The 27,228-nt window shown below is 51.2% G+C and overlaps 12 protein-coding genes across 12 annotated transcripts; 8 read left to right on the top strand and 4 right to left on the bottom strand.

Moving 5' to 3' along the window:
* Positions 1 to 41: 41 nt before the first annotated feature.
* N7462_007317 (uncharacterized protein) lies at positions 42 to 2,983 on the top strand (the record flags this gene model as incomplete). Its single annotated transcript, XM_057079035.1, has 14 exons — positions 42 to 275; positions 345 to 374; positions 428 to 459; positions 515 to 574; positions 630 to 1,073; positions 1,140 to 1,155; positions 1,226 to 1,337; positions 1,392 to 1,722; positions 1,778 to 1,901; positions 1,963 to 1,978; positions 2,035 to 2,134; positions 2,193 to 2,212; positions 2,264 to 2,387; positions 2,452 to 2,983. 14 exons carry the CDS (start codon positions 42 to 44, stop codon positions 2,981 to 2,983), a joined length of 2,175 nt encoding a protein of 724 aa, XP_056931705.1.
* A 232-nt stretch (positions 2,984 to 3,215) lies between these two features.
* On the bottom strand, positions 3,216 to 4,461 carry N7462_007318 (uncharacterized protein; the record flags this gene model as incomplete). Its single annotated transcript, XM_057079036.1, has 5 exons — positions 3,216 to 3,246; positions 3,328 to 3,956; positions 4,016 to 4,152; positions 4,211 to 4,222; positions 4,353 to 4,461. 5 exons carry the CDS (start codon positions 4,459 to 4,461, stop codon positions 3,216 to 3,218), a joined length of 918 nt encoding a protein of 305 aa, XP_056931706.1.
* Positions 4,462 to 4,715: 254 nt separating this feature from the next.
* Positions 4,716 to 7,925, top strand: N7462_007319 (translation initiation factor 2; the record flags this gene model as incomplete). Its single annotated transcript, XM_057079037.1, has 3 exons — positions 4,716 to 4,739; positions 4,799 to 7,697; positions 7,774 to 7,925. The coding sequence occupies 3 exons, from the start codon at positions 4,716 to 4,718 to the stop codon at positions 7,923 to 7,925; spliced, it is 3,075 nt and encodes a 1,024-aa protein (XP_056931707.1).
* Positions 7,926 to 8,338: 413 nt separating this feature from the next.
* N7462_007320 (HNH endonuclease) lies at positions 8,339 to 9,203 on the bottom strand (the record flags this gene model as incomplete). Its single annotated transcript, XM_057079038.1, has 2 exons — positions 8,339 to 8,929; positions 9,009 to 9,203. The coding sequence occupies 2 exons, from the start codon at positions 9,201 to 9,203 to the stop codon at positions 8,339 to 8,341; spliced, it is 786 nt and encodes a 261-aa protein (XP_056931708.1).
* A 295-nt stretch (positions 9,204 to 9,498) lies between these two features.
* N7462_007321 (haloacid dehalogenase, type II) lies at positions 9,499 to 10,276 on the top strand (the record flags this gene model as incomplete). Its single annotated transcript, XM_057079039.1, has 2 exons — positions 9,499 to 9,664; positions 9,720 to 10,276. 2 exons carry the CDS (start codon positions 9,499 to 9,501, stop codon positions 10,274 to 10,276), a joined length of 723 nt encoding a protein of 240 aa, XP_056931709.1.
* Positions 10,277 to 10,705: 429 nt separating this feature from the next.
* On the top strand, positions 10,706 to 11,643 carry N7462_007322 (uncharacterized protein; the record flags this gene model as incomplete). The annotated part of the gene is made up of 2 exons (XM_057079040.1): positions 10,706 to 10,756; positions 10,831 to 11,643. 2 exons carry the CDS (start codon positions 10,706 to 10,708, stop codon positions 11,641 to 11,643), a joined length of 864 nt encoding a protein of 287 aa, XP_056931710.1.
* Positions 11,644 to 12,350: 707 nt separating this feature from the next.
* N7462_007323 (uncharacterized protein) lies at positions 12,351 to 14,575 on the top strand (the record flags this gene model as incomplete). The annotated part of the gene is made up of 3 exons (XM_057079041.1): positions 12,351 to 12,410; positions 12,468 to 14,105; positions 14,174 to 14,575. 3 exons carry the CDS (start codon positions 12,351 to 12,353, stop codon positions 14,573 to 14,575), a joined length of 2,100 nt encoding a protein of 699 aa, XP_056931711.1.
* Positions 14,576 to 14,892: 317 nt separating this feature from the next.
* N7462_007324 (uncharacterized protein) lies at positions 14,893 to 15,363 on the top strand (the record flags this gene model as incomplete). The annotated part of the gene is made up of 1 exon (XM_057079042.1): positions 14,893 to 15,363. One exon carries the CDS (start codon positions 14,893 to 14,895, stop codon positions 15,361 to 15,363), a length of 471 nt encoding a protein of 156 aa, XP_056931712.1.
* Positions 15,364 to 15,966: 603 nt separating this feature from the next.
* Positions 15,967 to 16,725, top strand: N7462_007325 (uncharacterized protein; the record flags this gene model as incomplete). The annotated part of the gene is made up of 2 exons (XM_057079043.1): positions 15,967 to 16,236; positions 16,285 to 16,725. The coding sequence occupies 2 exons, from the start codon at positions 15,967 to 15,969 to the stop codon at positions 16,723 to 16,725; spliced, it is 711 nt and encodes a 236-aa protein (XP_056931713.1).
* A 1,033-nt stretch (positions 16,726 to 17,758) lies between these two features.
* Positions 17,759 to 20,127, bottom strand: N7462_007326 (neutral/alkaline ceramidase; the record flags this gene model as incomplete). The annotated part of the gene is made up of 2 exons (XM_057079044.1): positions 17,759 to 19,841; positions 19,919 to 20,127. 2 exons carry the CDS (start codon positions 20,125 to 20,127, stop codon positions 17,759 to 17,761), a joined length of 2,292 nt encoding a protein of 763 aa, XP_056931714.1.
* A 951-nt stretch (positions 20,128 to 21,078) lies between these two features.
* Positions 21,079 to 21,784, top strand: N7462_007327 (pre-mRNA-splicing factor SPF27 family protein; the record flags this gene model as incomplete). Its single annotated transcript, XM_057079045.1, has 2 exons — positions 21,079 to 21,115; positions 21,171 to 21,784. The coding sequence occupies 2 exons, from the start codon at positions 21,079 to 21,081 to the stop codon at positions 21,782 to 21,784; spliced, it is 651 nt and encodes a 216-aa protein (XP_056931715.1).
* An 876-nt stretch (positions 21,785 to 22,660) lies between these two features.
* On the bottom strand, positions 22,661 to 24,345 carry N7462_007328 (putative 3-beta hydroxysteroid dehydrogenase/isomerase family protein; the record flags this gene model as incomplete). Its single annotated transcript, XM_057079046.1, has 3 exons — positions 22,661 to 23,249; positions 23,320 to 23,965; positions 24,120 to 24,345. 3 exons carry the CDS (start codon positions 24,343 to 24,345, stop codon positions 22,661 to 22,663), a joined length of 1,461 nt encoding a protein of 486 aa, XP_056931716.1.
* Positions 24,346 to 27,228: the final 2,883 nt, after the last annotated feature.

Raw genomic sequence — 27,228 nt, forward strand, 5'->3', positions numbered from 1 at the left:
AATGTTCTATGTGTTTCTAAAAAGACCCGCTCCACAAAAAAATGGTCGGCTTCTTCTGGTCGCCCCAGTTTGTCGAGTCCGGGGCCGCCAATAGCCGACCATCGGGGCAATTCCCGAACCCCGCGTTTTCTCCCTTCCGCATAGTCGAGCAGAAACACCGCGATACCCTTTCGACGCGTGCTGCAAGGGCTTATCATTCCATATTCGGCAATCAGATGCAGAGCGAAGATTTAGTGCATGTGCTTCCTGCACCAATTGGGAAGAAACGAATCCCTGTATGTATCATGCTACGCCAGAGCGTCGGACTGCTCTTTTCTGGATGTCTAACAACGGTCGGAATATAGAAGGCATGTAGTGCGTGCCGACAATCTAAAGTGAGTCTATTCGCCTTTTTCATACAACCCTTTTTGTCTGACACCAGCTACAGGTTAGATGCGACGGCGATAGACCTTGTGGCAGGTGAGCATGGCCTTTAGGATCATACGATTCCGAAGCTGATGTATCCGGCCATCAGGTGCCAAAAATTCGACAAGCAATGTATTATCTTCGAAACTCCCAAAGACCCGGTCTCGGAGTATGTCAGATTTTGTTTTCCTGCCCAGGTCCTATCCATTGCTAACAGATCCCAGGAGGCTTGAAGGGGTCGAGTGCGAGGTCCAGTATCTCAGACAACAACTAGACGACATGCGGGACCTTCTGCAGAAGCATCATGCCTCACCGTCTGTGAGCTCTCATAATATCTCCCCAAGGCAAATACGAGACCATCCGCGCCGGACAAGTGCTTGTAGCTCGTTATGCTCCCAGTTCAGCCGCCCGCCCAACCATGTCAGCGCCGTGGCTATTTCAGATCCGGCTAGATATTTAAATGGAGATAATCCCACTTACCAGCAGTCTGTGCCGGGTGTCTCGCCAAATCAGATATCTGTCAGCTCCATTTATGAGCCTTCGAACGGGAATATTCTTCGGCCTTCGAAACGGAAACGTTCTTGTTTCGAGATACGTGACGAATCAATTGCAGATTTTATTGAAAAGGGCCTCATCACACTCGATTGTGCTGTCTCTTTCTTTAACACGTGAGGCATTACCCACCATCTGCATCCCGGCGGCGAAATAGCTAACACGCAGCGGGAAATACGTAGTTTCTTCCAGGGATGTGTATGTAGAAGGACCATACAACAAAGTCATCCGATGACAGGCGGATACTAATCTCTTTTCTATGATCCAGGATAGATACATTCCGATCTTCGACCCAGACCATGATACGTTTGAATCAGTGAGAGCCCGGAGTAGCATTCTACTTAATGCCATTTGCACGATAGGTTGCATGGTCGAGACAAGTAAGCTCCAAATACGATCATACATTCAGCGGTTATTAACTCAAGCATCTACAGGATCCGGTGGCCCGACGTCTGATATGCTCCATGCTGAGTTGAAAAAATGGATCAATGTCATAATCCAGAACAAACGACTGAATTGCCTGGAGTCTGTGCAGGCAATGCTGGTAGTTGCCTGTTATTCTTCTGAGCGTCTGTTGATCTTGTCATTTGCTACCCGGATGGCTCTTGATCTGGGGCTGCATGAAGCTTTCGAGGAACTCACAGAAAGGCTAGCAACGAATAACGATGAGGACTCATATGGTGTCCCAGACCATGACCTTGAGAAGGAGCGAATCTTAATGAGGAAGTCAAGAACGTGGTTTGGGCTTCTGGTTCTCGAGCATATGTATGCACCTATATATCAAGTGCTTTAACGTTCAAGCTGATGTTTCATGATACAGATTCCGCGTCGATGGAGGAAAGCCACCTGGGATTCGGCTGATAGGTAATTCTCGACGCTGTCGGATCTTGCTAAGCAATCCGTCTTCGACTATCTTGGATCTTCGGCTGTTCTCTCAGGTTGAGGTATGTTGCTGGGTGGAATCATTTTTTATGCTGTGATCAGTGATAGTGACGTTGATTGCAGTTGAATATTTTAAGGGGTAGGTATATCCAGTCGTGTTGTTCTTCAATTAAAATGTCTAATTGCTGCATTAAGCCACCATCAACGATACTTTGGGGGGCGGAACAAATCCAGATCGAGGCGCAATTTCTGATTTTGTCCATGAGATGAAGATTGATATAGATTTGTGGTTTGAGTGGGTGACTAATTCTGATCTCTAAAAACTTGGTTGGACTAACTTTACCTTGATTTAGCGATTGGCTGCGAATTATTGGTACAGACTTGTCCTCCGTTTGGGCTTTCTTTCCCGCTAACCAAGTCGCAGAGGGTTGTATTGCTGCACAACAAGAAAAGCCATTCTTATTAGTCGCGTTACGAGTCCAGAAATGTTGGGCCGAGATGATGCTGAATTGCAAGGCCCTTCGGGCCATGGGTGTTGAGAACGTCGCGTATGCATCACTTCTATTGCCTTTTCTCGGAAAATACCAGGCTAATCAACTCACGACACTCCAGTACAATGTCTAATACAGAAAGGGAAATCCTCCTCACTGCCAAAGCCAGCGCCCGTCGACATCTACGACTGATCATCGTCGAACCTGATCTGTATCTGGCCAAGCTTAAATATGCAATGGATTTTGTCTGGGCGAAATGCGCGTTCTCATACTTGCTTCTCCTCAAGTTCTCGCGACTTCTTCCCGAACGGGACGAAGAGCATCAGGAGCTCCTGGAGCATGGAAACCGCCTAGTTCATGAACTGAACAAAGCCGGATCCAATATTAATCAATCTGGAGCAGGGAACATCTACCTCCAGATTTTGAATGTAAGCATCGAAAAATACGGTCGAGCCTTGCGAGAATCTCAGCAACCAAACACCGGTGGGTCTAGCGGTACATCGCCGTTCTGGGAGCTGTTCGATGCACAGGCAGATTTACAATGGTTTGTGCCAGAGCAGTTTGTGTCGGAATGGGATTTCCCAGGGTTGAACTTGTTCTATTTTCCTACTGCTTGGCAGGATTTCTTTGGCGATTTTTCGCTGGCTATGTAAATATATCGCGGACCCAAAGTATGAGATGTTGATCATGAATGGATCGGAATGACACAATCTGTTTCCCTCTTTCCTTCAGTAAATGTCATAGATACAGACCAGTGTAGCTTCTATAAAATTGTTGAACTTTTTGTGAGGCCCTTGATCGATATATTATGGGATCAGGTGCTGGAGGTATCAATAACCGAATCGCAAGTAAGAAAGCACGTTAAGTTTCATCGCGACAAGCAGACTATGCAAGGGCCTTCATCGCAAGTTCGACACTGGGAAAGTATTAGTTTTCTTTTCTTTCCTTCTTCTCCTGTTCTTCTCCAGTTGAGATCAATGGCACAAGGGAAACGTACACAACAAAGGTACCCGCCGAGACAGGCATAGCTCTCAGCAGGGTAGGGCCGATGCCCTTCCAGAATCCACCGAGACCCTCCATAGCATAAGTCTTCTTAAAGCAGTCGCGCATGTTGGCGAACTTCTGGTTGGCACCGAATCCATCCGTCTGCATCTTACTCTTCACGACATCGAAGGGGTAGCTGGACAGCCACAGAGCCTCACCGGCCAGACCACCGTAAGTGGCCACCTTCACTGCGGAAATATCCTCGCGCTTGATGTTGTTGCGCTTGGCATCCTGGTTCATCATGAACTCGAAAGCCATAAACCATGAACCGTAGGCCTGGGCCTCACGCAGCAGTGTGACAGTGGTACCACGATACACGCCGCCGAGGATACCACCCTGTGCAGAGAGCTTCTGGATACAGTCAATAGGGCCCGCGTACAGGCGGCCAGCGCCGTGTGGCTGCGCCTGCAGACGGATACGGATGTGCTCGATCGGGCTGGACAGCACCGTGTTGGTGATACCGGCGAACGAACCGGCTAGGTAGTATTGGCCATAAGAGAGCGAGCTGTCGGCATACTTCTTCTTGTTCAACTCCTCGAGGCGACGGCGTGCCTCGTGGAATGCGCCGAACTGGACGCTAACCTACGTAGCAGAGGGGGTTAGATTGGCAGAAAGAGGCATTCGATCGCATGGGCACTTACACAGGCACCAATTCCAATAAGAGGGGTCAAAGTTCCTTTGTAAAAAGCCGCCGGACCTTCTTTCTTGAAGATCTGGGTGGCGCAGTCCAGAGCACCTTTGTACTGCGAGGTAGTCTGGAGGCGGACCTTGACGATATCTGTGGCTCGGTTAGACACGCTTAAGCGTTGGTGAATTCAGTGCGAGGCAGCACGAACCAAACGGCTGTCCTAGAATAAATAGTTAGCGAGATCGACCTGAGAGAATAGAGAAAGACCGTAACGGAGTCCAGCCACAGCAATTCCCATGCGATTGCAGCGGAGATTCATCGAGGTTTCCCGTCGCGGGCAGCGCACATACCCAAAAGAACCTGGGCAATTCCACCGGCGGCGCCCGCCGCCAAATCCTTGACGGTGCGCAAAGCACCACCGCCCTTCTCAAGATCCTCAAGGGCTTCGTGAGTATCCATGGCAAGCAACGAGTCAATTGGATCAAGGTGGGAGAAGTGATAAGTTCTCCAGGTTGGTTTATATCCAGGAACCGCTTATCGCGATTGCGCCATCCGCACGCTGATTCGCAGGCCGCGCCGACTTTGCGGGAAAACGGGGCCGACGGGGTCTTTGCCGACGGGAAACTTATGTAAGCGGGGCCCGCGATTGACAGAAGTTGAAGTCGCCAAAAACAGAGTGGAGCTACGAGGATCTGTCCGCGTCCATTGCAGCTATGCACCGGCGAGCAATTTGGAGGGTATGTTCGGCGTGCATACGTTATTTCGGTGGCTCTTCAATGTCTAACATTTCGTACAGCTATCGCGCCGCGTCGATGTGTCCTCATCGACTACATCGCCATCGCCGAATCCCTCGTATCCGCGGACCTTTCGATCGTCCGCGGTCCGATTAAACACATCTGAATCGGGCGGTGGAAATGGTGATGATGCAGGCCCTAGTCCTTCAGCGGGTACTCCCAAGTTTGGAAACCGATGGGCGAGCAGGCAGACTGCAAAGCCGACAGGCTTGAGTCCATCAGAACAAGCTCTGCGAGATTCTCTCGTGGCCAGCAGCCGACCCGCCTCTACTCCGGAGGCTTCCAAACGATCAGGGCCTGCATGGGGGAATAGACAGGTTGCAAGGCCAACAGGTCTTAGCCAGGCGGAGCAAGCATTGCGCGACTCTTTGATGTCGAGAAACCGGGCGGCAGCTGCACCAGAAGCTCGGACCGGATTTAGTCGCCAGCAAAAACCTCCGGGGTCGCGCCTTAACAGAAACCACACCCCCCGATCTACCGACCATTCCCCCGAAAATTTTTCCAGGTCGACAAGGACCAACGCAGGATCTCAACATGAGAGGCAGCACAGGTTACATCGACCTTCGCGGCGTACTGATTGGCACTGTCAGAGCTGCGATTTAAATGTCTTCGCAAGACACGATTCATGTCCATCCTGCAAGTCCCCGCGCCCAGAATCACCGAGGGAAGAACCAAAGGAACGTCGAGCAGGAGACTGGAAATGCCACGAGTGTGATGCGATTGTTTTTGGATGGCGCAAATCATGCGTCCAGTGCGGCGCACCAAAACCGGCTTCCCAGACCTTGCGCAACCCCTCAGGAAAGAGAGATCATGCGGGGGCTACTAAGCTCAAAGATCTAGGCCAGTCGATTCTTGCGGAGACGGAAAAAGACAAACCCTTTAGTCGTCAAATGCGCCACACCGAAAGCAAGTCTTCCCAAGAACAAGAACAGACAGCGAAATCGGACAAACCGGAGAAGAAAGGCAAGAAAGAAAAGAAGGAGGTGGAGAAAGGGAAGGATGCAAATGCTGAGCAGAAAGATGAATGGGCCTGGGATATGTCTGCCCTGAAGGATTTGGAAACTCTCGAGGCCCAGCAGAATGAAAGTGAGCAGAAAAAGCCAAAACGACGGGACGGGCGAAAGCAACGTGCATCGCAACCTGAAGAGGGCGATTTTGACCCGGAGGAGCGCAACCGTCGTCGCGAAGAGCGCAAGCGCAAGAAGAACAGGGGTTCCAAGGAGGCCGAGACTGCCCCTGCACCTCTGTACTTGCCCGAGTTCATCAGCGTGAGTAATCTTGCTGATGTTATTGGTGTGCGACAGGCACAATTTGTCGCCCGCATGGAAGAGATGGGCTTCGAGGACGTGACTTACAATCATGTTCTGGATGCTGAAACTGCCGGTCTGGTTGCGGCTGAGTATAACTACGAGGCTATCTTTGATACTGGAGCTGAAGACCTGAGTGCTGCACCGGAGCTAGAGGATTCGTCTTCGTTGCCAACCCGCCCACCTGTGGTGACGATCATGGGCCATGTTGATCATGGCAAAACAACCATCTTGGATTGGTTGCGCAAGTCTTCGGTTGCAGCTACTGAGCATGGTGGCATCACCCAGCATATTGGTGCTTTCTCTGTTGCGATGCCGTCGGGAAAGATGATCACTTTTCTGGACACTCCTGGACACTCTGCGTTCTTGGAGATGCGCCGTCGTGGTGCTGATGTGACAGATATCGTTGTGCTTGTTGTGGCTGCGGATGACAGTGTGAAGCCCCAGACTATCGAAGCCATCAAGCACGCTATGCAAGCTGATGTTCCTATCATTGTTGCCATCAGCAAAATTGACAAGGAAGGCCGCAACCCGGATCGGGTGAAGCAAGACCTCTCGGTTCACGGCGTCCACGTCGAGGACTATGGCGGTGACGTCCAGGCCATCCCTGTAAGCGGTAAGACCGGTGAGGGTATGCTGGAGTTGGAGGAGGCCATCGGTGCCCTCTCGGAAATGCTGGACCATCGTGCCGACAGGACCTGCAATGCAGAGGGATGGGTTATCGAGGCCACTACGAAGAGCTATGGCCGTGTGGCCTCGGCCCTCATTCGTCGTGGTACTCTACGACCAGGTGATGTGATCGTTGCTGGCCAGACCTGGGCTCGCGTGCGAACACTTCGTAACGAAGCCGGTGTGGCTATCAGTGAAGCCACACCAGGCATGCCGGTCGAGATTGACGGATGGAGAGAACAGCCTGTTGCTGGAGCCGAGATTCTGCAAGCCCCCAACGAGCAAAAGGCCAAGGACGTGGTTGCCTATCGTCAAGAGCGATCGGAGACCCAGAAGATGGGTGAAGATATGGTTGCTATCAACGAGGCTCGCCGTGAGCTTTTGGAGAAGCGTAAGCTCGAGGAATCGGATTCGGAAGAGCCAACTAGCGCCAAATCTGAGCCATCCGGCCCGAAAGCAGTCAATTTCATTATCAAAGCTGATGTGAACGGCTCGGCCGAGGCCGTACTGAACTCCATCGCTGCCATTGGTAACAACGAAGTCTACGCCAATGTCCTGCGTTCCGGCGTGGGCCCAGTGACAGAGTTTGACATTGAGCATGCGGCTAGCGCCAGTGGCCGCATCATCTCGTTCAATACACCCATCGAAGCTAACATCATCCGCATGGCGGAGCTGGAGGGTGTGAAGATTATGGACCATAACATCATCTACAAACTTATCGACGACGTCAAGGATGTTCTCAGCGAGCAACTAGCCCCTACCGTGACCCACCGGGTAACAGGTGAAGCTGAAGTTGGCCAGATATTCGAGATCACTGTCAAGGGTCGGGACAAGATTGCTATTGCGGGCTGTCGTGTCCGCAATGGTCTCATCAACAAGACCCGGAAGGTCCGAGTAATTCGTGGCAATGAGACAATTTACGATGGTAAGATCGCACTCTACCACTCCGATGCCTCGTACCCATATATCATCGAATCATTTTCACTGACTTTCTTATTCAGGCACTATCACCTCCCTTAAGAACGTTAAGAAAGACGTAACAGAGATGCGCAAGGACACCGAGTGTGGCATTGGCTTTGAGGATTGGACTGATTTCGCTGTCGGTGACCACGTCCAGTGCTACGAAGAGATTTTTGAGAAGCGCCACCTGTGAGCATAGACGTTTGCAGATGCCTCGCTGCGGTCCGGTAAGCCGCTGTATTACTACTAGATTTGATTCGACTCGTTTTCACTGTTTGCTATTTGACCCTGTACCATATGTCCACTTTCCCCTTTTCTCCATCAACACTGTTTGCATCTAGGGCTTGGGCGTTGTTCTACATACTACTTTACATTGGAGACAAAATCGGGATATATATCAGATGTACCTAGGTATGGGTACGGACATAATATCGCTACGATGTACTATATGAAAAATCCTGGATATGATGAAGTCGAAGCAGCTCGATACCTATGTATAATTTTCAAAACCGATCATTCAATGCATTACATTCCTCGTGTAGTCGATCTCAATGGTTCCTTTCTTTTCCACGGACCGAGTTACTTTAAGACCCCAAGAGTAGTACATCATTTCGCTTTCCATCTCACTCGTCCAACCCATTTTGCCCAATCTTGCACATCCTCTCTTTCCAGTATTCGATCCACAGTAAACCATTCCCGCGCAAGCTCCTCGTTACTCGCCATGCGATGCACGAAACTATGACAGGCCCGGCAAAGCCACGCCACACTGTTGAGCATCCACTCGTCATGCCATCCTTTCTTCATGACCTTGGCATGGACGCCACGTGGAATCAGGTGGTGGTATGAGAGCGGGATCCAGTCGCGCTCGCAGATCTCGCACGCGTCGGCGCGTGTCGTGCTCCACACAGGTGGTGCAGTTGTCACGCTGGTGATGTACTCGCTCAGCACTGGAGAAAGGAAGCTCGGTAAGTCGGCAGCGTCAGGAATGAGCCCGTAAACGGAGAGCGAATCTGTCACGGTGACAGGGACGGTGGCACAGAGTGACTCGAGCACGGGTTGGTCTACGGGTGTGTCGGTGTCCGCGGGGACATACAGAGCTGCTAGGGCTGGATCATGCTGCGTTGCAGAATAGGAAATCGTTTGCAGAGGCAAAGGGAAGGAAGTGAATGTTTCGGAGGCGATGAACTGCACGGATTCCTTCATGTGTTAGAATATACGACAGATTCAAGCTCTTTCCTGACAGCCGGATGGGATGATAATAGGGAGGAATATTTACATCGACAAACTCCGCTAATTCCTCTGGATCGACTCGCTCCGGCAAAGTAGTCTCAATTGCGCTGGAGGGTTCTTTGTGGCCGTTACGCTTAGCCTTCGGTCTCCGTTTGACTGTTGTCCTGGGCTTTTCGGAGCGGGCGACGATGGCGCTCGAGAGGCACTCGCGGAACACAGTATAATTGTCATCGGAAGTCATTGGCGTTTTTGGAAAGCATAGTTTCACCTGAACTTCTGTCTGGCCCGTTGGTCGCGCTCCCACGGCAGAGTTGCAGAGTTGAAAGTTGGGGCGGAGATGCCCCGCGGCAGATTGACATCATCCGTGGTCAGTGACATTGGCTACGGCGAGTCCCTGAGCGTTCAAGAGGAGCGAAGTGGAACAACACAGTCTATTGCCATCTGCTGGTGAAGTACTCCTTCCATAGTCGCTCTCCTGTTGCCCTCGTTACTCTCGAGCATCTATAGGCGAGCGCCCGCCTTCGAATATCGTCATTATGGCATCTAAAACTGTGGTTGCCTTTGATCTCTACGGCACTCTCTTGTCAACCGAGTCCATCGCATTGGAGCTGGGACAACGCTTGGACTCGACCAAGGCACACGCTATATCCACCCTCTGGAGACGATACCAGTTGGAATATACATGGAGGCTCAATAGCATGGGTAAGCCTTGCTTGCTCCATCGTTCGATCTACCAGTGAAATTGAAGAGCGCACAGAACTCTACGAGGACTTCTCAAGCGTCACCCGAAACGCCTTGCTTCATGCACTTGCCGAAAACAACGAGCAACTGAGCGACGTGGGCATTGCAGATCTCATGGAGGCGTATGACCGTCTGTCTACGTTTCCCGACGTAAATCCGGCGCTCAACCGAATTGCAGCGGATCCCACAATACACGCGGTAGTTTTCTCTAACGGGTCTCAGACCATGGTCTCTAACTCAGTGATGAGGTCCAAAGATCTCGCGTTACATGCCGGTGTATTCCAGGACCTGGTGACGGTCGACGAGATCCAACGATACAAGCCATCGCGCGCCAGCTACCAGCACCTTGCACAAAAGGTCGGCAAGCAGCCATCCGAGATGAGTGAGCTGTGGCTCATCAGTGGAAATCCGTTTGACATTGTCGGGGCGCGAAGCATGGGCATGCACGCGATTTGGGTCGACCGCGCACGCCGAGGATGGCAAGACGCGGCGGCCCCAGAACTACAGCCATCGGCGATTGTACATAGTCTCGAGCAGATCGTGGAAGAGATCCAGGGTCGTCGGAAGAGGTGAGGGAATCGCGTCATCTCATCGACGCAAGCAACAGCTCCGCGACATCCTGGACAAGGAATTGAGAATCTGAAAGGGAATGTACCGCTGAAATTATTTCCAAACGCTCCACGTTTCGACAAAGAGTTTGGGGTAAGCCAGCCAGAAATCAGTCTATCCTTCTATTTCCCCTCGAAGAACCCATTGTAGAGCGAATTCCAGAGTGAATAAAGAAGGAATTCAGTTTATGTATGAAGAAGAAAAGAGAAAACGCTCCGGGCAAAAAATCTCGGCTGATAAAGCCCGTCCCAGTAGTGGCTGACTAATATCACGTGGTGTTGAGCTCGCGAGTGCTTATCGATAAGCAAAGCTCTGTTGTCTTTGAGACGCATTCTCTCCCGGCAACCATCCGTTCTCGTGCTCCCCTACTTCGCCAGCCCCGTCTCGTGAACGATGTCGCAGCTGTGGGATCCCAGCCGGGCGGCGTGGCTCTATCCTTTTCGGGTGTGTGGTGATTCTGCAGATGTCCACTTTTTGTTTCTCCCCGAGTTCTCGGATACTAATCTGCCTGTTTCCAGGGTATTTACTACTTTGCAGCTCATCGATTCCTGTGGCCCTTGTTCAAGGCTCGGCTCATTCCCATCGTCCTATTGTCCAGTTTCGTCTATTTCCTGCTCTTCTTTTTCACCTATCTACCCCAAGTCGCCTTTTTAGCCATCTTCCAAGGTGCGGGAGCATGGGTCAACGGTGCGTTCCTCGTGCTTGGCGAAGGTACCGCAATCGTCGCCGCCCTATTTGAGGCTTTCTTTGTGGATGAGACCCTAGTGGATATTTTCGATTCAGTGCTGGTCAACGAAGGCCAGGAAGAGCTTGTGCTTGCTTCGCGAGTCATCTACCCAGAAGCCGGTGACCCGGCCAGCCGGCTCGGCACCCCGACAACCAGCGCTGTCTATTCGCCGTTCTCGCTGCGGCAGATCGTCGAATTCATTTTGCTTCTGCCTCTCAATTTCATTCCCGTGGCCGGCACCCCCATGTTTCTAATCTTAACTGGTTATCGAGGGGGTCCGTTCCACCACTGGCGGTATTTCCAGCTTTTGGATTTCACGAAGCAGCAGAGAAAGGCTAGCGTGAGTCGACGGCAGCTGCAGTATACCACGTACGTAATGTCCCTCTGTCCTTCTCAGTCGACTCTCCCTTGTCCTAACCAGACCTCTAGCTTTGGAACTGTCGCCCTGATTCTCCAGTTGATCCCACCTTTCTCCATGTTATTCCTCATGACCACCGCAGCTGGCGCAGCATTGTGGGCTTCCGATCTCGAGCGCAAACGGCAGCTTGCTAACCAGCGACCCACCCGACTAGGCGACAATTATCATGACGATTTTACGGTATAAGATATGGGACATGGCTTAACGAATATCACACATGGGTGTTGCAACATTAGGGCAACAACCCCTTCTAATCTACCATAATGTATGAACCCGTTTTATTTCGATGCGGGCCCTCACAAGCCCCAGAGGGCGCAACCTGGGGACGACTCCCGTAGAATAAACCCAATCAGACCGCGCCGCCGCTGCTTTAAACTTCGTAGCGACGCCCCTGGGAATGCTGGGCGCACGTGACTCCTTCCCGAGGCAGTCGCCCGACTGGCGATGCTTCCGCCATTTATTTTGCACAGCAACTGGCCGGTGGATAGGATTCGGGAAGGTGGATTCCTCGAACTCAAGCACTGTTCAATTGGCCCCTTTGCGACTGCAACAATTGGCTGACCAATCGCCGGCTCTCGGACTCACGGTTGGCGCTCTGACCGCAGCTCCATTGGTCTACGGAAACTCGTGCGAAACCCCAGAAAAAAAGGGTCCTCTTCGGAGTGTGCGGCGCATTGCATTGTCGATTCTTTATAGCTCGAGGTGCGCGATTGAAAACCACCTATCTAGAAGCCAATTTCCGCGCAATCCCTTGCAAAGTGGGTCACCAAGATCACCCCGCAGTCCCTGGATGTACAGAACCTTAGCAGCCACAGAGCTTCTCGGTCTGCACCGACGACCATGACTTGAACATCCCACAGGTCGGTCATGTCGGCAAGGCCCTGCAGTAACGAATGGACCCAAAAACTCGGTTGCGGAAGGCCTGCGACGCCTGCAGCATCCGGAAAGTGAAGGTTGGTCGCCCCCTTGAAACCTTGTCCAATTCCTGTCACTGATCTCCCCAATACAAGTGCGATACCAGTGGCCCACCATGTCGGTCCTGCGCTAGCCTGGATATCCCATGTACGTATGAGCGGCCAAGCAGACGTCGTGGACCACCAAACCGCCATGCGGAAGCCCTGAAGAAGCAAAAACTGGAAACCCCAGCAGATGGCTCTTCAGCTAGTCCATTTGACTACCCGCAGGCGAGCACGCCGCAGGCTTCCGTGCCATCACCCCGTACTCCCGCGCTACCATTACCTGCTTCAGCAGAGGCTATCTGCTCTTTGCATACAGTCCAGCTTCTGCTCGATGATTTCTTCACGTATATTCACCCTTTGGTACCTGTACCCCATGAACCTACTTTTCGTGCGGCATTTGAGCGCCGCGAGGACGTCACGAGCGGCACATTTCTTGCCCTTCTGGCTTCCATGATTGGATTCCTAGTCGCCTCCTTCCCCCGGCGGCCTAAACTACGTCTCAATACTGAGGCGGAACGCTCGGCGTTCCCAAACTCGATAGCTTTAGTCAAACGGTGCCATGATGTCGCCGCTCAAGCACGAGGTACTGGATACCTGGATCGCAATGCTACAGTATATGATGCTGCAATCAGCTACTTTCTCGGCGTTTGTTCCGGCTATATTTGGAGCATGCGCCGTTGCCGGACTTATCTAGCGGAATGCCGTGCTATGCTGCAGATATACGATCTCTGCCGGTCCCCTCCCAGAACTCCACTTCCATCAGTACCGAGCGCTACCAGTCCAATGTCGACAACCTCGGTCATATCTCAGGACCAGCCACCCCAGGGCTTAGCTGAAAGTACGACTGTGGATTTAATCACCCAGGAACTCGGGCGCCGTCTTTTCTACGTCGCATTTGTTGGATATCAGACACTTCACCAAATAGGGTCTTCTGATATAAAAGTTCTTGTTCCCCCGGAAACACCAACGGATCGCTATCCGCCTCTACCTCTCGAAGTCGATGACGAGTTTCTTTTTCCGACGCATGTGCTTCCACAACCCACGGATCGTGTATCACGACTAGTAGGTTTCAATGCGAACGTGCGCGTATACAGCTCGTACAATGCCCTTCTAGCCTGGGAGATTGCTTTCGGCAGTGGTCAGATCTTCAATTGGGAACATCAATGCTCCTCTCTCTGGGACTGTCTCCAAAAGGCAAAGTCTGCGCTTGTTAATGTTCCAGTCGAGCTGTCTCTTTTTCATCCAAAGCCACGTGCTCACGTACCGGGCATGGGTGAGGATGGCTCGCTCTTTAGCTACCCAGATGACCATATCCACCAGGAGCGTCGTGCAATCCAGTACGAGATTCAGAAAGCCAACATATATGCCAGTCAGCTTTGCACCAGGTCCTTCCTGGTTGAGAAATACTGGAATCTTTTTGAAATGTCCACCAAGTACGGAAGGTCAATTCAAATGGCAACACCCAATCTCGCTGGATCCCGTACCAAAATTGAAAGCCCGTCGGATACTCCCACCGAGGGGGTGCCTGCTGCGACTCCATCAGACTCGTCTTCGCCAGCCATGGCACATGTACAAACAAACTACATTGGCAGAATGATGGCCGAAGAGCGTAAACTAGTGATTAAAGACCTATTTGTGCTTCTTCGGACTGTCAATGAAGTCAATATGGAGCCCAATGGTGCCAGCATCGTACGTCGCTCTCCAACGTGGATCTTTCTCCCGTCTCTTTTCCATTCTCTGTTTCTAACAATGTCCAGACAAGCAAAATCCGCCAAGTAGCATCCACCCTACTCAACATGCCTCACCACTCCCGACCCCAGTTTAGCCCCAACACCACCGCCTCAGATGACATTTCTCTGGCATCTGGTCCACCAAATCAACACCAGCACCCGCCCTCTGGGCCCCACGTTCTCACAGCTGCAGAGGCAGAATCTTATCTACAAGCGTTTATAGACACCCTGATCCGGCTGGAGGGCCATTCGTCTGCGACGACAGACCCAGGCAGTGTGGTGGAAGGCGTGAGTCCGCGCGCGAACGGGCGCGCGATGAGCTACTTGAGCGATTACGAGCGGGACCAGGAGGAACTGAGCCAATGGGCTAGTCTGAAGGAGTATCAGCAGAAATTCGCGGACGCGGGAGGTCTTTTGTCAGAGCTTTAGAGGAGTTGGCGTTGTCCATACTTATTGTATTAGCGTACGTTACTTTTGAGGGCTCAAGAATATACTGTCCCGAGTCAAGTGCTAGTCGAATCAACAAATATGATTGATGTTGAGATCCATCAGATCTCATATATATGACTTTCTTTTTTTGTATGTTTTGGAATATTGCACATTTCTTTTAACCAAGGACTAATTAAGAATATATGAGAAAGAGAAAAGAAGCCATTTTCGCTGTGAAAATATGAAGATTAAGACTAAATTGCAGGTATCTTAGCAGGCAGTAATATGGCGCCGACATCACAAACTTCAACGCAGTCATGCTTCCGTGTATTGAATTCGAGATTCGAGACAACACCGCATTCTACGCCCGCGTAGTAACGGTCATAGTCTCGACAACCGTCTTGGTCGTCGTCTCCCTCCACGAAGTCACAGTTTCCGTCACTGTGACAAACCAAGATGGAGTCACAGGAGTGAAGGTTACGCCGCCCTCACTGCCACTATCAATGGCGGCTGTAGTAGCAGCGTATTGGGTAGTAGTGGGACTCAGCGCTGCAGATGATTTGGACGTGAGCTGCTCTTCGGTTGTCTTTTCTGCGGTCGTCGTTTCTGCGGTCACGGTAACGGTTCTACCGGGCATAGTCACCGTGACGCTCTCGGTCGCTGTGGCGTGGATGGTATACGTCTCTACTGTCTCCTGGGCCTGTGAGGAAGTTGAGCTAGAGACTGTGCGTTCGGCTGACTTGCTGGGTGTTGCTTGTGTAGAAGCCGTCTCGGCTGTTCCTGTGTGAGACTGCGAGGCCGGGAGGGTTGTTGTAGAAAACGCTTCGGTGGCCCCTTTGGATATGTACACGATGACAGGCTCGGTGATGGTGACTGTAAGGCGAGGACTGGAAGTTGTGGGAAGGGCTGAGGGAGAAAGTTGCTGTGTCATCCCAGTCGTGGAAGTAACTGTGACAGGACTTGTGGGTTGAACGTTTGTAGATCCCTTTATGGTGGAGGAGGACTCTTCTGTCGCTAGAGATTCGGCAGTGCTAGAGTCCGTGGTTCCATCAGCAAGAGTAGCCACAATACCGACTGTGGGGCTAGCTGTCTGTGGAGTTGAAGAGTCAATTGGAGTAGTGCTTAACGATGAAGTGGGCGAGATAAAGGACGCCGATGTTTGTTCTTTAGGTAATGCAGGAGTCGCCACAGTAGTAGTAGCACTCTTTGAAGTATAAAGCGGAGTGCTTATAACTGGTGCTCCGAGGGTATTAACTACACCTTGAGGCGACGGGCTTTGAGAGCCAGTACTCGTATGAACGGGGAGATGAGATCGCAAATTCCCGTTATTTATTAATGTCGACGAACTATGGACATAAGTCGGGGTCAATCTGCCGCTGCCTTTTGGCGAAATGGAAATATTCTCCGAAGGTGACGGAGACGTCTTGCTTGTATGGATTGTAGTTGAAGAAGAGACGTCCGGCGTATCGGGCGAAGGCGATGATGGTCCTGGAGAAGGCGTCGTTGTTGACGAAATAGCCGTTCCATCACCGAGGTATGCTCGAGAGGAGTCTGCTGCTGCAGAGGATGGTGCATGGGTCTTTGCTGGTGATGTCAAAGGACTCGTAAATGAACTGTGCGGCATGGTGATTACAACTGGTAATGAGAACGACGAAGAAGAAGTACTCGTCTCTGGCGCATGTACAATAAAGGATGACGAAGTGTGATAGACAGGAGTGGAGCTTGAATGGGATGAAGTCGAAGTTGTTGAATCAGCCTGGCCGTTCACGGCCGAAGAGGCCGCGCCTCTCGAGGTACTTGGGGTAACAGCAGAGGTTGAAGTGGCGGGCCCCAGAGATGTAGTTGGCTCTGGAGATGTATTTGGCACTGGGGAAGTAGTTGACTCTGCAGAGGCAGTCCAAGTCGACAGCCATGTCGGAGTTAAAGGAGTAATAGTCAGGATTCCCTCATCCTGGCTTGTAGAAGCACTTCCCACCTCTGAGGAACCAAGAGATCCCTCTGAGGAGCCAGCAATATTGTCAGGCACAGCGGATCGGGCGATAGGGCCCGCAGAGCAGGTGCATGCGAGCCCAAGCAACGCCGCAAAATGGGCGAGGAGCATTCTGAGAATCTCAGACTGGTGCTTGAGGTCTTTGGATCAAAGCGAGTGAGAATAAGAAGAGAAGTGGCAGTCAAGGCACGTAGCAACGAATGGCGCAAATAGGGTCGAGAATGAGAATGAAATATCAAAAGAAGATATAAGCGACGGTGGCAGTGAAACACAAAGAGCTGCAGGAAGGGAAACAAATAACCCGTCCCTTTTAAGAACCCCGAAGGCACATCAACGGGGAAAATATTGGAATCAATGGTTGTGCTGCATGGCTGTTAGGCACAGGCAATGGAGAATTGAGAGCGGACGATACAGGCCAGAAAGAGAGACGAGACTCGGTAGTGGTCAGCTCAAAAAAGCCACCAGTAACAAACAAAAAAAAGAATGAGGCAATCCGCGACAGAACACGGCAAGAAAGAAAAAAAATTGAGAGAAAGGAAACGCAGAAACGCAGAGATTACCCTAAGGGGGGGGCACTCGAGGCAATTGAGCGAGGTTATAGCTTCCACTTCATGCGTGCCTAACAGGCTCACGTTGTATGCACTGGTCCAGAGCGCCCGGAAGCGCCATTGCCAGGAGGGCATTGTGGGACTAGCATGTTTCAGCCTAGGCTGAAAGATCAGGAGTCGTAAGAAAAGAAATTGGTCGAAGAGAAGTCAAAGAAGGACAAAGATGGGGAAAAGAGCAGCCCCGTCGCGCGCGCGACATCGTGCTGTTGCAGTAGACGCCCACGGTTGGGCGCTTCGGCGCTGTGATTGGCGGAGCAACGCCCCCGGTAGTTTTCTCAATTGGCTTTGTTTTGAGTAATAATAGACCATCGTATGTGCTTTAAATCAGGGCTAATAACAAAGGACAATTTCAAGAATATTCAAAAATGCTTGCGATGCAGGAAGGGCATACCTGCAGGTGTGGGACGTCCCATCGAGAGAGAGAGAATGCGATTTACTCTCCTCTTCTCGTACTCGGCAGGTTGACAACTAGGATAGAATAATAATTATGATAGGTAGCTATGATGGATAGCTATATTCCGACAGATTTATTAAACCCCATCATTCGGGCATACTGCTGCGTCCATGAATTCATAATCATAAAGCTTACGAGACTACCGTAAAAGTCCCCCCGATCCCCTCGAACGACGAGATCTCCCCAAGGACACTCTTTGAGTCTCCATAGTAGTGCATACGATACGTACCACTCTGCACTGGATTCGGGTCACCCACACTGTAATAATCATCCTCGATCTGCCACTGTATCGTCACCTCGCTGTACCCCAAGACTGTGTTGGTGCGATCCCACGAGAATACTAGGTTCCAGTCGCCGTCATCGCGGACAACTTCCCACTCCCCCGAAGCGGTGTTCTGCTTTTCAACCGCCGCAAAAGTTGACTCCTGGTGGAGATTGTTGCGCGGGTTGGCGCCAACAAAAGTCGTATTGACGTAGTCTCCCGGGCCGTAGGTCTGGTTGGCCGGGTTCGAGACCACATCGCCGAAGGACTTGCCGATCGGAGCCCCATCATAGACTACCCCGGTAATGAAGCTAAGGGACCGGTTGGTGTTAACAGGCGGGCTAGGCCCTGTCGGGATGTCGGGGAGATTGGCGATGTCGGAAGCGCTCCCAAGATAAGGCAGATACGTGAGGGTAAGGTTAATGTATGCGGCAAGGGTGTTGGGTCCGTAAAGCGTTGACGCCCCCTCGTAGCGTTGGACGTCGTACTCTTCCTCCGTCGCGACATAATGAGCGTAACTATTCGACGGGGCGCCGAGAACCACCTGCGGGTTTGAGACGGATAGATTATTTTGGGCGGCGCTGGCAATGGCCGCCTTCCACCGACGGCCCGACATGGTCGTGGCTTCGCTAGTCGAGACGATAACAAATAACTGCCCGACTCGCAACACCTGGATATCTACGATGTCGGCAGCCCATGCGTAGGGCTCGGTGAGCGTTCCAACATCCAGCAGGATATCCTTCGCCCCTTGGCATTGCTGTTGCTCCTCACTGGGCTGATGAATGAACGCCCGGGCGACTGCCCATAGCGGGTTTTCTGTGGCCGGGCTTGTTGCATTCTGTGTGAAGTCAAATGCACCAGGACCATCAGTTGTACCCGCTGCAAAGGAGTATCCTAGCGCCGCGGGACAGGTCTTCAATGTACTTCCGTTGAACGGAGATGGAAAGCTGTACCCGTTCAGGTCCTGGTAGACGTGGAAGGAGCGCACATCCGAACTTCCCGTGATCGCCGTCGCGCTGGAGCTCATGTCCTCGTAGAGCGTCTTTGCAGCAACATACTGACGCTTGCCAATCTCAAAGCAGCTCTTCGCACCGTTGTCTTGTTCCCGGAAGTACGGGCCTCGGCCGTGACAATCTTCGTTGGTCCCGCCACAAGTGCTGTCAGAATAGGTGCACATCTCCCCAGATCCGTCCTCGCACCATGCACCGAGAACGTTCGGGCTGGTGTCTCCGACATTGGCCTGTGAGAAGCCGATCACCACATCGTCAGCGAATCGAGAATCGCCATCAATGCTGCGCTCAAACAGATAAGCAGCAACGCCCTTATTGTCGCCAGTGACTATTGTGTTATTATTGTACATGGATGTGCCATGCACGGGGAACCAGGTCAACACTGCCGCAGTCTTATTATCCGATTCCCGGTCGAATCGTAGGAGGGTCAGCGTCTTTTCGACGTTGGCCGAGTACTTGGCTTTCTCTTCCTCGGGGTTGTGATCATATGAATATGGGCTGCGGTTGATGTTGGCATCTTCGAGATCAATGGACCCAAAAGACAAGCGTCCCGTGGTCAAACTTTCGTGCGCTCTCTGGATGGACAGGATGGTACCATCCACAATCGCCTGGTAGCTCTGCTTGTCAAATCCCTTGGTCGGGATCTGAGGTAGCAGGTAATTCATCCACGCTCCTGGTCCGGAGTGGGAATGGGTTCCAGTGAGTGCAACGTTGTGCTCGCCATATCGCGCATAGTCGCTGCCTAGGGCGGCGAGTCCTTGCAGGACTCCATGTCTCACTGCTGTATCACCAGCGAGCGTATCGAGGACAAGATAAATGAAGGTATCTTCAGGCGTATTAGGATCTGCAAATATAAAGGCACGGGAGTAAATTCGCTGTCGCAGACCCGTGCCCAGCTGATCCAGGCTTGCATAGCCATTGAAGTCAACCTCGACGACCGGCCTAGAGTCTTATAATTAACTCCGTGCTTCTTTCATCCCGCCAGGATCGCATGTAGATGACAGGGGAGGAGACCATACCCAGTAACATCTGCCTTGCCCGCACCAACCAAAAACAGACTATTGTCTGTGGCTGCCGAGCTCGCTCGGCTTCTCCATTGATTGAAGCTTTTGCTAAAGCTAGAGACTGGTGCCTGTTCGGTATGCGATACCACGGCAAGCAATTGCATGAACACCAGCAGGGTCAGAGTGATGGCGCCGAAGGCGACGCCAAGTCGCAGGTTCGCCATGGTCTATGCAGTATCCGTAGCGTATGCTTAGGGCTTAAGTGGATATGGAAAGAGTAGGGATTAACACATCCGGGTGGGCACACCAAGCACCGTGTGAGGTCAATGAGTATGTCAGGCCGTGGGCCTTTCGCTCTCAAGAACGGGGTGGCACACGAGTACTTAAGCTCTGCGTCACACCTAAAGGCAGCATGAAGAACCCATGACCGAACGGGAGTCGGAGGTGATGGAATATCGCTTCCCGTCAAAAGTAAGCCTCCGGGTGCCCGGAAAGAGGAAGATAAGAGGATCAGAGAGTGGCATCCCCGCTCAGCAAGCGTGTGATGGAAGGGAAACAGGGCTGGCCGGGGCCCTTGACCGTCCCTTTTGAGTATGCATGCACGGTGATCGTCACGGATTCGCGCATTTACACATTCCGCGTGCCCAAACTAGCTTAGACCCCGTTCTCTAGTCTTCTCGTTTCCCCGCCCGGAGCTTGATATACGCCCGATATGGATATGAAGTCGATGGGTATACAAGGTTTAGGTTGTCAGAGCTGGCATATGTGATTTATGCGCTTACCTAGGCGTTTCTGCTTGCGCGAGTCGGGAAGCGGGGGAACCTGGACCTGTGTTGGCATTCAGGTACCGACGCTGTCTGTCCAAGGACATGGTCATCAGGGTTACACCATCGCACTGCAGTCACTACATCTTGCTCGTCATTCGCCGGACGCCACAACCTGAAGGTGATAGTCGGGGATTTAGGGGTTTAGTTGCAGGAGTAAAGCACCAATCGCCGCGTACCAGATTCTGCCAGTCAATTCAGCGCCTGATAACCGATAAGATCACGTGGAATTGTTGAGAGCCTCACCGCCTTGGGCTCATCAGGGCCGAGCCTTCCCAGGTTCGTCGAAGGTCCGGGTTTGATTCGCATCTCCTCACTCGTCACAACCCACCACTACCTCCTTCTATCAGAATGCCGCTCATCAATGAAGCGCATGACTCGCTCCCTTGTATGTCTTCCTCAACTACTCAATTGGGACTGTACCTCCTGCTAACCATCTCCAGACGTGGATGCCCAGCCCTCAGCCTCTGCGCGCCATCAAGCCCAGCAGCTCATCAACGCCGAGCTAGCTCCCGAACACGCCTCGACCCTCCACCCCACAATTCCAGAGTCCCCAGAGCCCAAGTTTACACCCCTTTTTCAACAAGAACTTTCACGCAAAGCCACCGGCACCCCTCTCACCGGCGGCATCGACCTCTCCCGCTATGAGGCCCCCGACCCACCAACCCGCAACTCAGATGATGAAGTTCCCAATTTATCCGAATGGTGCGAAACTCTGCGAAAGGCTTACACGTCCAGTTTGCATCTGACAAAGCGCCATGAGAACCTGGCGCTACTGGAAGAGAGCGGCAAGAACGCCTGGTTGATCGGCAACTCGCAACTGGAAGAAATCCTGCGCGACCTTGAGAAAGAGCTAGCCGAGACCAAGGATGCGGCGGAAGAGGTGAACAAGCAGCGCAAGATCGCGCAGGAAGGCAGCTTCGGCGAGATTGTTGGGCTGGAGGAGACGTGGAAGCGAGGCGTTGGCTCGATTCTCGATGTGGAATTGGCGTCTGAAGGCTTGCGCATGCAGATCCTGGAGCATCGGCGCCAGGTAGCGCAACAGCAGATCCGGTAAAGCATCTTGCTATCTATTGGATACGCGCTTTCCTTTCTACGGATTAGAAGCGTCCGCTCGCCGAGTCGAGCGATTGATAGGCGGTATTTCTCTCCAGCCAAACTCCTCTGCGGACCCAATTGGAATTGGCACCATAGACGACGTGGTTATGTCTTCTCTTGCTACAACATGTATGCCTCGAATGGCATTCTCTATTCTACGTGGCAAGAATGTCCGTCCGCGGGCAAAGACGTCCGAGAGGATCCATCAGGCAGCCTTCTTGAGCGTTGAGAATCACCGGATGATACTATCTGCAAGCAATGCTTCCAGAATTCTCAAATTACGATGATACAGAATGTCGCAGGCCCGACATCTGAGGCTGTGTGGTTGGTGGCAGACGAATGTCTTGTTCTAAATATTTGACCAGCTATCCACATACCCAGCCAGAGGTTTCATATTTAGTGAAATTAGGCTGCGTGTTTTGAAAACTCAGCTGGACGTTGCATCCTTCTGTGTTCTATTGCTCTTCTTATGGCATGCCTCTTAACACCAATGTTTTGGAAGTTCTACGACTTCACCCTTTTTACTCTTATAGACATCAAGAGCTCGATATAATATACCCACATCAACACAGCATTGGCTACTCATTGCGATCCCACTTCTAATTCCTCTTCTCATTACTCCTAAAGAGTTAACACTTCAGTATTTACATCTCAATCTCAATATACACGAAATCCTTAATTACACACGCTAAATTTTGCTGAAACAAAATAGACCAAGGGATGACGACATGTTTTCCCCAGAACAAACACTTCCAAGAGGTATAAAATCCACGTTGGAGCCATGTTCCGGATTCACAAAGAACCCATATCCACCCACCCTACGCGAGGGCTCATCTTAAATCTTCTCCGGTGCCACAAACTGCACGTCCACCCCGTCCTCTCCCACTTTCACAACCCCATTCACCGGCTCGACCGGGGCGCTCTTCTTCGCCAGCGCTTTCGCATTCCAATCCACCAGCTCCTTACACATCGCATCCAGCGTCGTCAGCGGCGCCTTATACCCAAGCCCGCCCTCCGCAGGACTCCGCCGGGCCCGCGAGTCATCTGCAATGCAAAATACATCCAAGATGGCAAACAGGGATGGCTGGATCTGCAGAATATCCCCCGTCAGTGCAGGCAGCAGCCACGGCAGATACACATGCTGGACATAAACATAAAACTCAACAGCATAGGCCAACAGCAGCAGTGGGACGGGCTGCACGGCTGGGAAGGCGATGGGCGTGGTGGCAAGGGTGGTGAGCAACGTGTACACATCGTCGAAGGAGATGGCTGGGTTCGGGTCCGTCACGACAAATGCCTGGCCGCCGGTATTGGGGAGTGTGCTGTTTGGCTGAGACTGCTCGAGAAGGCGCTGCTCGTAGAGCAGATGCGCAATGGAGACGTTCTCCGCGTTGACGAAGCTTTGGATGATGGGGCGGGCCCAGCTAAGGAGCTCTAGTGAGTATGTGATCGAGGTATACGAGGGGACTGTTGAAATGGAGAACAGCTACTTACGTTGGGCTGCCACCGTTGCGAAGATACAAGCCGGTCAAGGTGTTGCTAACTTCGCTTCCAATGCCGTAGATTCCGTTAGCAGGTCTGATACAACCGGTTCGGAAGCCAGCACTCGGGTCGTCCGCTGCACGGACTATGCGCTCGGCCTCGATCTTAGTCACGGCATAGTTGCCAAAGAATTCGTTGTGGTGCTGGGGCAGCTTCGCATCATCGCTCATGACTTGCATTGCGTGCTCGGGCAGCTTTTTCCAGGGAGCGATCCAGAAGTTAGGCTTGTGCAGAGACACGGAACCCGAAGAGGTCGAGATAAAGCACGAGGCACCGGCTTTCCTCGCGGCATTGAGGACATTCTTGGTGCCGCCGATATTGACCTTAGCGCACCGTTCAATGTAGATCTCCTGGCGTTCGAATGGGCGGATGGTTGCGGCTGTGTGAAAGACAGTCAATGGAAGATGGGCAACTGATTCTGCCCAGGGTTTTTCGAATGCGGCAGATACGTCCAGCTCATCGGCGATGTTAGTCTTCACATACTCCACGCCTTGGTCGAGAATTTCCGCGGTGGGCGAGAGTAGATCCAACACACGCAATGACGCCGGGTCCTCGCCCCGGGCAAGAAGATGCGAGACAATCCAACCCCCCACAAGACCTGCGCATAGATAGCAGTCAGTATCATGCACATTTTAGATCGGTACTCTGATTTGCAATTGAAAAAAAACCCAGGGCATTTACAAGTATGACCCTATAGGTTGGAGTTGGAACTGGAAATCCGGGTATAGGGCTTTCTATGATCTAAGACATACCGGATCCACCCACCACCACATACCGGCGTGACTGCTTCGGAGGGAGGCTTTGAATTATATCAATAGGTGCTTTCAAGCTCTTGTCATAGGCAGCTTTGACCTCGTCAACGGTCCATCGGCGAGGTGAGGATTGCCGCGCGGCCTCAGGAACCCGTTTCATGGCCGTATTGACATGGTAAAGGTAGATTGCGGCGGCGCTCAACAGCGGAATCACAATGGTAATCATGATGATGGTCTTAAATAATTCAGCACTTGTCTGCTACGGATGTAGCTGTTGCAGCAGGCGCAGAGAGTATGCTGACGCCCGATAGTTTTTGTAGTTGGAGAGCAGCCAGCGCTGTAAAGGGTGATGTCGATGAGGTCTGGGGCTATAATGAGAAGGCTCCCTCTAAATAATCGTCGGCGAGAGCGAATTGTCAACAAGCACACTCTCAGGATTCTGTGGCGCAGTTCGTCGTCGAGTCTAGACCTGCGAGCTTTCAAGTTTAGGGAGCTTCAAAGCTCTGCGGGATTTGGTATGAACGACACGCAAAAAGACGGATGAAGGGAGGACACTGGTTAATATTTTTCTTCATTTTTTGCCTCACTTGAATCTGACATCTGCTTCTAATAAGGAATTCAACAAATGGTCTATTGCTCCGAGCTTCGTGTTGCTCCGCTCTTGTTGCATGGTCGCAACTGCGCCCGAGTCCCTTTTTTTGAAGGGTCGCTTAGAAAATTAGTTCTTCGGTTAGTTCTAAACGAGGTAGTATGTGCGCCGTGGTTGGCTGAGGGACTCGTTAAGCAGCAGCCATTTCTCCGAAATTTCAGATCTGATCCATTCCATCGATTCTCCATAAGAAACGTCAGCCATCTCGGATAGGAATGGCACGGCGAGCCTGCGATCGGGGGACCCAGACTTTTGAACTTAAAGGTCGCACGCTAGACAGCCAAGTGTGCCCCTGATCCACTCGCCAGTCCTCCCGACTTCGTTCAACTCCCCAGATCGGATTTGCCGGCCCATCGGAGCATTACGAGGCGTTTAGGTAACCATGAATTCCCATGTACTTTCAATCGGATTTACGCCGAAAGACCAGGTTCGTCCAGAAATAAAGCCAGATGCCGAAGGATGGGGTCTTTTTACCTCTGCGATGATTAAAGCCTCATCTATACTGGGTAATAACTGGCAGCTCAGGGTGTTTCATTTCCGTTTTCGGCCTTACCCACTTGCCACTTTTCCTTACGGAGTGGAGTAGAGCACGCCCCTGAGATACCCAAGCTCGCTTGATATAACACGATATGCTCGCTAAATAGATCCCTCCAAACCCCAGAGCACCTATTTTACCATCTCTAGTCTTCCGAGGCCCCACGTGAAATGGACAAGTCAAAAACTCATTGTCAGCCCAATCTACAGCAAACGGCGGTACTTATACCTACCTACACTAGGATTACTCAAGAGATAATTATCAACTCAATCGTAAAGATTCAACTATTTATATCACCCAATCCAGTCAGCAGCTCGATGAGGACCATAAATAGAATTATGCCTACCCACTGCGGTCAGCAATTTATCATGAAAACTGTGCTCCCGCCTTCTTAGGTCTTCTATCATTTGTAGAGCCATTGTTTCATCACTGATTAGCTGTGGAACGACCTTCACTTACGAAAGATATTCCTTCAGAACATTCGTCAGATCTACTTTCGTGTTCTGCTAAACTAAGCCGCGTCGCTCTCTGTAGTCAGTAATCAACAATCAACCCCTTTGCCAACATTATGACTGAGAACCATTTTAATAACTTCTTTCGACAGGAGAAATATTCATTTATAGCTCCCTTCTTCTTGAGACTTTGTTCAAGGACGCTATGGGATGTTAAATTTCCCGTGTCCAAGCGACAGAGTATATATATATATCTTTTGATGTCATGCTTCTGGGCACGCGGCGCAAGGGGTAGATGGCAATGCTTCCAACACTACCAATGCAAACCGTCCTTATCCACACAGCATTCAATTACTGATGATAGTCTTAGCCAATTCCAATGGTCAATGCGCTACCACGGATGGGGTGCTACGAATAGCCAACCAGATCAAGCCGGGTGACTTCAATAGTTGTCCTGAAGAGTTTAAGAATATGGGCGACCAGATACACCCTATGGCAGAGGCGGAGCTAGCCAATGCCCCACAGTTACTAGTCATGGCTCATGAAGCCAACTTTCGCTCAGCGGCCTGATATCCGTCTTCGCCATTCTACTTGCGACGTAACGGGACAGATGAGCGAAATCGGTCATGCAATGCCTAAGTAATTAAATCAAGACACGATGATCTATCTGTAATGGGCATCCCACAACGAATCTGATCAACCATTAGTAGGGAATAAGCATCACTATATTTGTGACTGGGCGGCCTTGATTTAAACTCTCGTATGCACCGATATGCTCAAAATCAAATATGAGTCTAAAGACAGATAAATCATCCACATTTCGGTGCAGTCTAGCAACACCATACCCTTCTCTTGTCATCAGACTTGTACTGCGAATGGATAATCATACTACGAGTATTATTCTTATTATTGATGTCATTCACTTGCAACACTGATATGCCAGCCACAGTTTCTTTAAGCTCAACTTTCTTCGCTTTTATATAGATTAGCATGGTGCTCTCCTCGAGCGCTTCGGCAATTTGGAACGACCAATCCAAATCATGCGACATATCCAAAACTTCAGACGGATTCTGTTATAGGCTCATGAGCTGGAATCAGAGCAACAGAGAAATTTGTTTTGTTTTTCTTTTGGGACAATTTTTTTGATCTAGATCACAGAAAGAAAAAGACGCCTTACTGTTATCTATCCATTAACTCCTAGGAGTATAATATCAGGGTTCGCATATTGAAATAATGCATAAAACAAAGAGAAAGAGCTCGAACCGTCAGCATCGAGACCGATTTGACAGAAATAATATCATCATAGGAGGGAGATAATTGGTCAAGGAAAAAACTGTTCAAAACTGTCCCAGAGAAAAAGACAAGAACGGCAGTAAGTAAATCAAGCGCCGGATCTACTAGTGTAGCCATGGAGGCATCTATAAACATCGTTTTCTTTTGTATTGTAAATCTACTTGCAGACTAATTTCTATT

The sequence above is a fragment of the Penicillium macrosclerotiorum genome (assembly GCF_028827735.1).
Source record: "Penicillium macrosclerotiorum strain IBT 26536 chromosome Unknown utg000007l_segment0_segment0, whole genome shotgun sequence".
Classification (NCBI taxonomy): Eukaryota; Fungi; Ascomycota; class Eurotiomycetes; order Eurotiales; family Aspergillaceae; genus Penicillium; species Penicillium macrosclerotiorum.